At 57.6% G+C, this 10,111-nt stretch overlaps 3 protein-coding genes across 4 annotated transcripts; all 3 read left to right on the plus strand.

Moving 5' to 3' along the window:
* The first annotated feature begins 411 nt into the window (after positions 1–411).
* On the plus strand, positions 412–1,543 carry LOC147040556 (uncharacterized). Its single transcript, XM_085902415.1, has 4 exons — positions 412–635; positions 718–807; positions 900–1,012; positions 1,072–1,543. Exons 1-4 carry the CDS (start codon positions 567–569, stop codon positions 1,181–1,183), a joined length of 384 nt encoding a protein of 127 aa, XP_085758541.1. The 5' UTR covers positions 412–566; the 3' UTR covers positions 1,184–1,543.
* Positions 1,544–1,755: 212 nt separating this feature from the next.
* ing3 (inhibitor of growth family, member 3) lies at positions 1,756–5,241 on the plus strand. Of its 2 annotated transcripts, XM_085902404.1 has the most exons (12): positions 1,987–2,218; positions 2,409–2,480; positions 3,103–3,203; positions 3,389–3,454; positions 3,519–3,615; positions 3,695–3,766; positions 3,837–3,953; positions 4,041–4,216; positions 4,332–4,525; positions 4,629–4,821; positions 4,894–4,932; positions 5,093–5,241. In XM_085902404.1, exons 1-12 carry the CDS (start codon positions 2,191–2,193, stop codon positions 5,207–5,209), a joined length of 1,272 nt encoding a protein of 423 aa, XP_085758530.1. In that variant the 5' UTR covers positions 1,987–2,190; the 3' UTR covers positions 5,210–5,241. The 2 variants fall into 2 exon arrangements, with proteins under 2 accessions (XP_085758529.1, XP_085758530.1); XM_085902403.1 differs by having other exon boundaries at positions 1,756–2,218; positions 3,837–4,216.
* Positions 5,242–7,176: 1,935 nt separating this feature from the next.
* wnt16 (wingless-type MMTV integration site family, member 16) lies at positions 7,177–10,016 on the plus strand. The gene is made up of 4 exons (XM_085902410.1): positions 7,177–7,464; positions 8,320–8,552; positions 8,644–8,936; positions 9,088–10,016. Exons 1-4 carry the CDS (start codon positions 7,370–7,372, stop codon positions 9,535–9,537), a joined length of 1,071 nt encoding a protein of 356 aa, XP_085758536.1. The 5' UTR covers positions 7,177–7,369; the 3' UTR covers positions 9,538–10,016.
* Positions 10,017–10,111: the final 95 nt, after the last annotated feature.

The following is a 10,111-nucleotide window of genomic DNA, read 5'->3' on the forward strand; positions in this document are numbered from 1 at the left end:
CAAACACAAATGGAGGCTGGCCACAAGGTAAGCTTAATTGACGCTCGCTCCAATTGGAGCCAACTAGAATATTACTGCGCTCTGATGCTTAATAAAGAGGGATTTTTGTTTTTGGGGTCCTATTCTCGTGTTTGTAAAACTGCACGCTCACATTTTCTGTCAACGTTAGTTACAAGCTTTGCGTTTCCTTTTTCAGGGTTGTTAGTAGTATCCCACCACTTGTATAGTTTTAGGACGTCAAAGATTTTGACACTTTGTGGAGCGTTCACGCGTGCGCGCGCTGTCATGCATGGGAGTAAAGTTGTGCGTTTTTTCGACACCTCCGCAGAGAAGAGCCGGGTCATTAAGTGACACTCGAGCTGGTGCCCCGCAAAGCATCGCGGGAAAGGCCCAGGGCCGCCGCGAGGACGATGAGGAGCGCGGGTAAGCCAGGAGACGCCTCATCGGATGTCAAGCCTGTGTCCGGCCCACTGGAAACCAATCTGCATGGATGGAAAGTGCGCGCGTCTGCATTCGAGACGGACGCCTTTGTGCGTGCATGCGCGAGACTACTTGTCGTCCGACTCATGGGGGCGTTCGGAGTACGAGTGTGCCTGCCTAGTCCGTCATCAATCGCGTGGGCTCCAGTGGTATTGGTCAGCATGTGCTTTGTAACGTGGTGGCTGGCCATCTTGATTTTTGCCTTTCTCTAACCCTCTCAGCTGTTCTGCCCTCCAGCAAAGGGCGCCGCCTTGCATAGCCGAGACCCAAGAAAAGCAAGAAGACGACGGCAAGCGGCAGGGAGCGAGCGCGACTTTACCGGAAGAGGTCACTCTCTCCTCTCTCTGTCTGTCTGTCTGTCTGTCCCCACGCGCGCACACGTACACGGTGAGCTCATGTGTGCGCGTGCGTCCGTCCAGAGCCGTCCCCCCCGCGAGCGGCCAACTGGACAAGACGACCTCCTGCGTCGACTCGAGAAGGCACGCATGAGCCACAACCTGGTCTTCCTGCGCCTCAGCCAGCGGCTCGCCAAGTATGCGCACGCCACGCACGGATAAGTGCCAAGGGATGTGACGGCGCGTGTCCTTGCAGGCCGTGGGTCAGCAGCTACTTCTGGAAGTTCCCCATGCACGTCTACTGTCTTCCTGTCCAGCCAGCCCGTCGCGGTGCTCGGAAAGCGGTGGAAAGGGGGGCGTCCTCGTGACTGACGCATCCAACTCCTTTGAAAGATCCAAACGTTGTTTCTAAAGAAAACGTATTCACCACGGATCATGTTCAAATGCCTTTTCTCAAATATACGCGTACGCGACAAAAGCACACCAAGTTAGTGGTCATGTGACTGGGGAAGGCGAGCTCATGGTAAGGCTTGTGCTCATCGCATTGTAATTGTACTATATCAACATATTTCAGGGGAGACAACTTCTCTTTCTCTCACCCACCCAGACAATTTTCCATGACAACGAATATCATTCTACAAGGGTTTCCTAGTCGTCCATTAGCCTTCTAACACAATTAGCAAACACGCATTGGAGGGAGGGAGGGAGGGAGGGATGCTTGCTGCAAAGAGGCCTTTATGAAAGGCGCCAATCGTCAATTAGCACAATGACAATGAATAGATTTAAGATCTGGGGATGAGAATAGTAGCAGCAGACAGTTTATGCATTGAGTCGACTCATTGCATGAATTCTCTGCTCAGCCCCCCCCCCCCCCGATAGGCTTGCCTGCCTGTTGCTCCTTCATTGCGGCGGCCAACGCACCCACGCACGCACTGCTCGGACTCCGGGTAGCGTTGCATTAGTGAGACATTGGCGCTTCCTCGCGGTACATGAAGAAAACAACACTTGAATGCTCAAACTGCGCAATTTTACAGGGAGCTGTGGTCTCCATTTTAATTTCGCTCAGGTAGGCAAAAAGGGGCACCTTATGATGGCAAATCAGACACCTTGACATGAAATATTGAAACTTTTCCTGAAGTGCCAGGCGGGCGAGTCGTAACTGGCTCGATTGCACAAACAAGGGTTCGACATCAAGACACGCCAAGACACAATGGAAATGTAATGCAACATTCTGCCAAAGGGGGCAGCAAAGTACAACGCCACGCCTGGTGTGCAACCAATAGTCAAAGAAGAGGAAGAAGGCAGGAGACGGCGCCATCTTGGAAGAACTCACTTGTGTCTGTCAACGCGTTCAAGCTCCTTTCTATTTGTCGACATGTTGTACCTAGAAGATTATCTGGAAAGTGAGTATGAGTTCATTTGGGATCATGTGATGGGGCACAGTGAGCGCTTTGGACGCAAATGTGTCCCCTCGGCCGCCCGCCGCTTTGTGTTCGTCCGCCTGTTAGCCTAGCCGAGCTAGCGCGCTAACCATTTACACCCCCACCGCACCCCACCGCCCCGCCTCCCATTCCCCCCTTTTCCTCTTTTCAGTGATCGAGCAGCTTCCCATGGATCTCCGCGACAGGTTTACGGAAATGAGAGAGGTGGACCTGCAGGTCCAAAGTACGTCAGAACACCCACACCGCTTCGCACAGCACATGCAAGGTTTATTGACGCTTATGATAGCGGCCGTGCCGTGCCGTGCTGGCTGTCCGCTTTGGAGACGCAAGCAGAGCAGCTGCAGGAGAAGCAATCACGACCAGGCTAATCGTGGATACAAAGAGTGCAAGACTACGCCAGTTGAAGAGGACAAAAGTAGGATAAGACAGGAGCTAATGGAGGAAAAACAGCCAAAGCTAGGAGCAGTGGTTGAAGAAAAAACATTTAGCGAGCAAAGCTAGCAGAGGACAACACACATTTTGGAAAAGCAAGGGCTGGAAACAAAGCGAGCAGAGAACTTTGTCAGTCAAAGCCAAAGCTGGGAGAAGACAAACGTAGGGTCAGGGAGTATAAAGATAGCAGAGTACAAAACGAGTTATGGCCTAAATGACAAAAATACTGGCTGAGGGAAGCCATTCCAAAGCCAAAGAATAAAAGGGTGTCGTAAGACGGCTTTTGAGGGAGACGTGGGTGGGTGGGGGGGACCTCGCCTTATCCACGACGCGGCACTCCGCTGCACCCTCGTCGGCGCGCTCTATTCCATGCGAGCCTCTCCCCAGCTTACGTGTTTTGCTACCGTGTTCAGATGCCACGGACCAACTGGAGCAGAAGGTCACAGACTTCTTTGTCAACGCCAAGAAGAACAAACCAGAGTGGCGAGAGGAGCAGATGGAGGTCATCAAGAAGGTCAGATGTGTTGACAGCACAGCTCAGCGGGCAGCTTTTTCCCTGCGCCCCGAATCAAAGGAAGTAACGCGGCGTGCTCTCGAGCGAGTCGCGTAACGCCGCGGTAGCGGGCCCGGCTGTCGATGGGGGGGGGGGGCAGCTATTCTACCCCTGATGTGATTGTGTTTGTTTGTTTGTTTGTTCAGGATTACTACAAAGCTCTGGAAGACGCAGATGAGAAAGTGCAACTGGCCAATCAGATTTACGATCTGGTGAGTTCCTCGCTCGGGAAGTCTTGGACGCCGGGCCGCTAGCCGTCCCTGCTGCTCTCCCCAGGTGGACCGGCACCTGCGCAAGCTGGATCAGGAGCTGGCCAAGTTCAAAATGGAGCTGGAGGCCGACAACGCCGGCATCACCGAGATCCTGGAGAGACGTGAGTGAGCCCGCTGCTCCGCCCGCCCGCTGCTCCGCCCGCCCGTCGGCCTGTCATATTGGGCGCGCTCGTCCCCCAGGCTCTCTGGAGATGGACGGCCCGTCTCAGCCCGTCAACAACCACCACGTCCACTCTCACGCTGTCGTCGAGAGTGAGTTGAGCCCCGTCGTCTCGCCGCCGCCCTCTTCTCGGTGCGCTCATGTTGGTTTCCGCGGCGACAGAGCGAAGGTATAGCGCTTCGGCGCACCACACGACAGAACACGTGCCGGAAAAGAAGTTCAAGTCGGAAGCTTTGCTGTCCACGCTGACGTCGGACGCCTGCAAGGAGAACGTGCCGGGTACGCCGGAAAATGAAAAGCCGAAACTTGCTTGGTGCGCGCCGGCCGCCCTCCTCGCCTCTCACCCGTTCTCCGTGTTTGGCGCAGGTTGCCGTAGCAACAGCATGACCTCGTCCTCCTCGTCCACCGCCAACAGCATCTATGGTGTCACTTCTTCGCAACCTTTGACCTCCTACGGCCTGAGCTCCCTACCCACCGGACCCGCCGCCGGAGCCGGCGCCATCAGCATGGCCGCTGCGCAGGCCGTGCAAGCCACCGCTCAGGTCAGATGGCGGTGGGAAGGGGGGGGGGGGGGGGGGGGGCGTTTGGAAAGGGCCTGGCACGCGGTTGGCCGTTTGGAGCGAGATGCCGGAGCGGTAACGATGTCGCTGTCGCCAGATGAAGGAGGGTCGGCGGACGTCCAGCTTGAAGGCTAGCTACGAGGCCATCAAGAACAACGACTTCCAGCTGAGCCGAGACTTCTCCCTGTCCCGCGAGGCTTCTCCGTATCCGTCTTCCGCGCTGGCGTCCACCCTGACGCAGACGCTGGCTCCGGCCGCCGTCGCCTCGGACACTCGAGGCCGCAAGTCCAAGTGAGTTAAAACGGTTGTCAGAAAAGGGGAGGAGCGAAGCAAAAGCCATTTGGCGGCTCTCTTCACGCTGGGCTTTTTTGTTGTTGTTGCCCGGTTTCTCCAGAAGCGGCGTGAAGTCTTCCAACCATCAGTCGTCTTCGTCCTCGTCCTCGTCGTCGCTGTCGTCGTGCTCGTCCTCGTCCGCGTTGGCTCAGGAACTTTCCCAGCAGGCGTCGGTGCTGCCCGAGGCCGAGGCCGGCGGCCAAGTGGACTGGACCTACGACCCCAACGAGCCGCGCTATTGCATCTGCAACCAGGTGGCGCCGCGTCCTCGAGGCCGCTTTGTATGGTCGCGTGGTGTGGCTGACCCGCCGATGGCTCGATTGCAGGTATCCTACGGGGAGATGGTGGGCTGCGACAACACAGACGTAAGTAACCTGGGCCCGCTTGCTCTGCGGGCTTCTGACAGGAGCTTTTAGGAGCTGCTGACCGTCAGCGAGTAGTGGTTGATGCAAAGCAAAGGAAGAATTTGGTCGCTGGCTCGTGCGCGTGACGTGTGCGCGCGCGCGTGCTGCGTTGCGTCCGCAGTGTCCCATCGAGTGGTTCCACTATGGCTGCGTGGGTCTGAGCGAAGCCCCCAAAGGGAAGTGGTACTGTCCTCAGTGCACGGCCGCCATGAAACGACGCGGAAGCAGACACAAGTAGACGGCGCCGCCGCTGCTCCGCGCCACGCCGCCGCTGCTCCGCGCCACGCCGCCGCTGCTCCGCGCCACGCCGCCGCTGCTCCGCGCCACGCCGCCGCTGATCCACTTGTGTTTTTAACAACAGTAAACTTTTCTTCTCAACAAAAACACGCACACGTCCACATGGTCTGTCCTTTCTTTTACCTTCATTCTGTCCCGTCACTTCGGCCCCGCCCCCTCGTTCAACACTTGGGCGTCTCAGGTCCGTGTGTGCGCGCGCGTTCCGCCCACCCCCTCACTCATGAAGTTTCCTCCACCGCGCCCAAAAAATAGCTCACGAGAAGGAAGAAAAGTTGTCGAGAAAAAAACATTTCACGATCTGTCACGTGCATCTTTTGGGGGATGCCCGGTGACGTCACTGGCGGCCACGCGTGCGCTTTCCACTCCACGCGTGCTCATTTGACCAAGGCAAAAGAAGACGCAGATGCTGGGCCGCCGTCGCCGAGCCCTCCCTATGCAGGTCCCGCTCGGCACGGCGAGCTTCCTTTTCTACCGAAGCCGACACGGCGCCGAGCCTGTCGAGTCCCGGCGCCACGTCACGATCCACCGAACTAAGCGCAAGCCCGACTGGCTGCCGCCACCCGACGGACGCCAGCTGATAGCCGGCTCGCACGGTTCGCAGGTGAGGTAAAAGCACTCATCGTCCTCAAGTTGATTGTTGAGAGAGAGAGAGGGGGAAAAGAAAGCGTTGACGTTCATGCCGTCAAGGCGAGTCACCCGAAGGAATCACGTGCGCATGAGGACGGCGGCCAGCGGCACAGAGCGCAACATCCGCACACACCTGACCATGGAGGAAGCAGCTCCGAGGCCTCTGCGAGGTCATCAACGCGAAAAGGTACACCGTGGCCACCGGGCCAGGGGCGCCAACCGGCCCGCCCTTGCTCCTGAGCCCCGCCTTCAACCCCCACGTGACCCAGTACCACACCCACGTGACCTTTGACACATTGGTGCTTGCCGTGGCCCAGGTAAGACGACGGCGTCTCCAAACGACGGTTTGGTGTACGCGCAGGGTGTCCGGTGGGCCCGAGCCACGTGGACATCCTGCTGACGGACACGCATTGGCGAGGCCCCGCGCAGCCTACCCGTGTTTGGCGATCACGTGAACTGCAGCTTCCTGCAAGTGAGTGGCGCCCGCTTTCTGGTGTCCTGCTGTGCTGTTGGGGGAGCGCAAGAAAATGGCGGCCTATGAGCCTGCATGCGTGGCCTCATGCGTGCATGTGCATGTGCGCGCACCGCGCTTAGAAGACGGCCCGGTCCGGCTCAGATAATGTGCCTACCTACCTGCCTGCCTGCCTGCGTACGTCCTGCCTTTGAAGGCTTGGCCCAACGTGGATACGAACAAGAAAATCCCTGTCAAGTTTTCTTGTCTCACTTTGTCGCGATGTGCGGCACCGGCGTGCGGAATGTGTCGCCGCCACGCCGAAGGCCGACAAGAAAGACGGCGAGCCCCCGCCGCCTTGGTCGGGCTGCGCGCGCGCGCGTGTGTGCGAGGCGGCCGCCGCCTCTCAAGTCCTTCCAGACAAGGCGGCGGCTCCCAGGCCGGCCCACTGCCTCGATTTGACCTTTGGCCCTCGCCGCACGCACGAGCCGCGACGAGCCTTTCCGGAGCGTCCCGTGGGCACTTTGCCAGACTTGAAGGAGCAGCGGGCGGCGTTTGCCTAGTCTTCTTTGTGACCTGGCACGTTGAAGTTTGTTCTCTTCAGACAATCACTTTTTCCATCCATTCCACACGCATTATGTGTGTGCGTGTGTGTGTGTCACACATGTAGCTTTTTGGACTTGTGCAAAAGTGCTCTGCATTAGGCATGTGTTAAACGTGTAAGATCAGATTGAAAATGTCTATTCTGACATCTTATTGGACTATTCTCTCTTTTTTATCATTTTTTTAAAATTTTTATGACTTTTGGCCGGTCCAATATGACATGTCAAAGAGCGCGTTTAACCCCCCCCCCCCCCCCCCCGTCACGTGGTCGCTGATTATCCATCCAATTAGCGTTGGGCTGTGACGTCACTGGACGACTCCGCCGAAGTAGGTGGCGCGGCGGCTCTCGAGCAATCACCTCCCAGGATCACCTCGGCGGCGCGCGCCGTATGCGGATGCGCATGAGGACGGATCGCGGCCATGGAGACGGAGCCGAAGCGGGTGCGGGTGGTACGCGTGTGCACGCTCACGGTGCTACTGTGCGTATGCCCGTTGTGCTGCCAGGCCAGCTGGATGTGAGTAGATCACGCGCATTTCCTCCACTTTTGATCGCTTGGCAAATGGGCAGATAGATCGTCGACGTAGGGTCGGAGGGCGGTTCGGGTGGGTGACTAAACGCACGTGCCACTCATTAGCAGCGCTGCCTTTGAAAACCAATCCAAGTCAATTCAGCTTTGGGGACGCAAATGGATTTGAAGTTCTGAGCTCTTCTTTCCTACAAATAGCCGCTTAATTCAACTCGCTGCAGCTTTTAACAGCGAAACATGCATAGTTTAGATTTGCTCGATTGAGCCTTTGCTCAAATTGCATTCAAGTCGCAAATCAACTCGTGCTGCCAACAAGCTGAAAGAAAAACAGCTAGTTCGAGCACCACTGAGGAAAAAGTTCAACAAATGCAATCGAATTAGGCCAGACATAATATTGAAGGCGGAATAATTGATATGCATCACAATTCCGACTTGAGAGCGTTTATCTGCGAGATGAATCGTTTTGTTTTGGTCAACCCCTTCACCGTGATTGTGCATGGGTGTGAGCAGGGAAACTCATTCACTGCCTTTTGGTCTCCTCCGTTGCTCTTGCATGTGTCGAAAGGCGGTTCGTTGTGTTCGGCTGCGACCCTTGGGAAAGAGATCCAAATAAAGCACGCGCAGGGCCAATTTAACACTTTGGGCGTCAGCGTATCCCAGGAGGGAGGCCGGTCGGTCAGTGCTTTCACATTCGAAAGCGGAGCTTGGCATTGCTGCGTGTGTGCGTGCGTGCGTGCTCGCTCGCTCGCTCGCTCACGCGCTTTGGCTTGAAGCTAGACGCGTACGCGCCCCATGCACGCGTGCGCCTTGGCTCTGATCGCCTTTTGTGTGTTGCGCGCGAAGGCTGCTGGGCGCAGACGGCTCAAGCGAGCGGTGGTCCCGGGACGGGGGCTGCCACTCGCTCCCTCTGAGCGGCCTCCAGCGCGACCTGTGCCGCAAGCGGAGCTTTCTGGCGCCCAGCATCGTGGACGCGGCCCGGCTGGCTGTCGGCGAGTGTCAGAACCAGTTCCGACACGAGAGGTGGAACTGCTCCGCCGGCCGTGACCCGGCCGTCTTCGGGCAGCAGCTGACCAGCGGTGAGCATCGACCGACCCGAAATGGATGTTTCCCCTAAGTGATCGCTGATCAATCAGGCCCCTCTGTCTGCATGTCCGTTTCTCCCTGCAGGAACCAAAGAAACGGCGTTTGTGTATGCGGTGATGGCGGCCGGCCTGGTGCACGCCGTCACGCGCTTCTGTAGCCACGGCAACAACAGCGCGTGCGGCTGCGACGCCCGCCTCCAGGGGGCGGCGGAGGCCGGGGAGGCCTGGCACTGGGGCGGCTGCTCGGACCACGTCCAGTACGGGACCGGGTTCAGCCGGCGCTTCCTGGCGGCGCACGTCGCCGTCAACGCCTCGGCCAGGACGCGCGTGCACTCCCTCCTCCGGATGAACCAGCACAACAGCGAAGCCGGCAGGCAGGTCCGGCACGCGCGCGCGCACGCGCGCACGCACGCACGCACGCACGCACGCACGCACGCGAGCTTCTCTTTTTCTGCTTGGCTGCCTTTGACCCATCGGGATGTTTCCACATAATAGTCCCTCCTGCCGCGGCGGCGCCTCCTCCCTCCAGGCGGTGGTGGCGACCATGTCAACGGACTGCCGCTGCCACGGCGTTTCGGGCTCGTGCGCCGTCAAGACGTGCTGGAGGACGATGGCGCCGTTCGGCCACGTGGGCGCCTACTTGAAGGAGCGCTACGAAGGCAGCGTGCGCCTCAAGAGGAAGGAGCTCGGAGCCGGTGCGCCGGGGCGCCCCCCGCCGGACAAGCACCAGTTGGTGTTCGTCAACAAGTCGCCCAACTACTGCATAGAGGACCGTCGCGGCGGCGTGTTGGGCACCAGGGGGCGGCGCTGCAACCGCACCTCCGGGGGGCCGGACGGCTGCAAGCTGCTGTGCTGCGGGCGCGGCTACAACACGCACGTGGAGCGCCGCGTCCACCGATGCGCCTGCAAGTTTGTGTGGTGCTGCTACGTGCGATGTCGCCGATGCGAGAGCATGAGCGACACGCACGCCTGCAAGTGAAAAGACTCGGACTCGTTCCGATCCCCGAATCTGCAACTGTACAAACTCAAACGGTTCCTTACGTCTCTCCCGGCCGGCAACGATGAGTCTGAGCTCAGTTACAGCTCATCCGTGCGCTTTAGATTAGGATTCGGCCATTTGTTTCTTTAGATCAAATTGTCAGAGTTTTCCGACTTCAGCACCGGTTCATAATAACAGGTTCATAATTTTTTCTCTCTCCGAAGGATAATGTTTGCAAACGAGCAATTTGGTTGTGAAAATCACACATCGACCCTTTTTGTGGACTTCCCCATGGACCAAACCAGGAAGTGGATCGCCTTCGATACGTTTGTGCATACTTTCTGGTCCGTTTCAAATCATGTCTCATTGTCAATGAAGGGATGGAGATTGTGTTTTGAATCTGACGGGATTGGAGAAATATTTGCCCCTTTATTCAGTCATTAAAATGGTAACCACAGGCCTAATTTCAAAAAAAATAATGCAAATGCCTTGTCATCAATGGGAAACGGCGGGCAGAATGCTGGCTGCAGGAGGAAAGGGCAGAGAATGGATGAGGGGAAAACTAACCTCAGAG

This window comes from Syngnathus leptorhynchus, chromosome 21 (assembly GCF_054491065.1).
Source record: "Syngnathus leptorhynchus isolate UIUO chromosome 21, UIUO_Slep, whole genome shotgun sequence".
Lineage (NCBI taxonomy): Eukaryota > Metazoa > Chordata > Actinopteri > Syngnathiformes > Syngnathidae > Syngnathus > Syngnathus leptorhynchus.

What these genes read in the sequence shown, in the direction of transcription:
- LOC147040556 (XM_085902415.1), top strand. Translation starts at nt 567, where the DNA reads ATGGGGGCGTTCGGAGTACGAGTGTGCCTGCCTAGTCCGTCATCAATC. An exon ending in CGTGGGCTCCAGTGGTATTG is followed by an intron (nt 636 to 717) that starts GTCAGCATGTGC and finishes TCTGCCCTCCAG; the next exon opens with CAAAGGGCGCCGCCTTGCAT. An exon ending in CTCAGCCAGCGGCTCGCCAA is followed by an intron (nt 1,013 to 1,071) that starts GTATGCGCACGC and finishes GTGTCCTTGCAG; the next exon opens with GCCGTGGGTCAGCAGCTACT.
- ing3 (XM_085902403.1), top strand. Translation starts at nt 2,191, where the DNA reads ATGTTGTACCTAGAAGATTATCTGGAAA. An exon ending in GGTGGACCTGCAGGTCCAAA is followed by an intron (nt 2,481 to 3,102) that starts GTACGTCAGAAC and finishes TACCGTGTTCAG; the next exon opens with ATGCCACGGACCAACTGGAG. An exon ending in CACCGAGATCCTGGAGAGAC is followed by an intron (nt 3,616 to 3,694) that starts GTGAGTGAGCCC and finishes CTCGTCCCCCAG; the next exon opens with GCTCTCTGGAGATGGACGGC.
- wnt16 (XM_085902410.1), top strand. Translation starts at nt 7,370, where the DNA reads ATGGAGACGGAGCCGAAGCGGGTGCGGGTGGTACGCGTGTGCACGCTC. An exon ending in CGGGCAGCAGCTGACCAGCG is followed by an intron (nt 8,553 to 8,643) that starts GTGAGCATCGAC and finishes TTCTCCCTGCAG; the next exon opens with GAACCAAAGAAACGGCGTTT. An exon ending in ACAGCGAAGCCGGCAGGCAG is followed by an intron (nt 8,937 to 9,087) that starts GTCCGGCACGCG and finishes TCCTCCCTCCAG; the next exon opens with GCGGTGGTGGCGACCATGTC.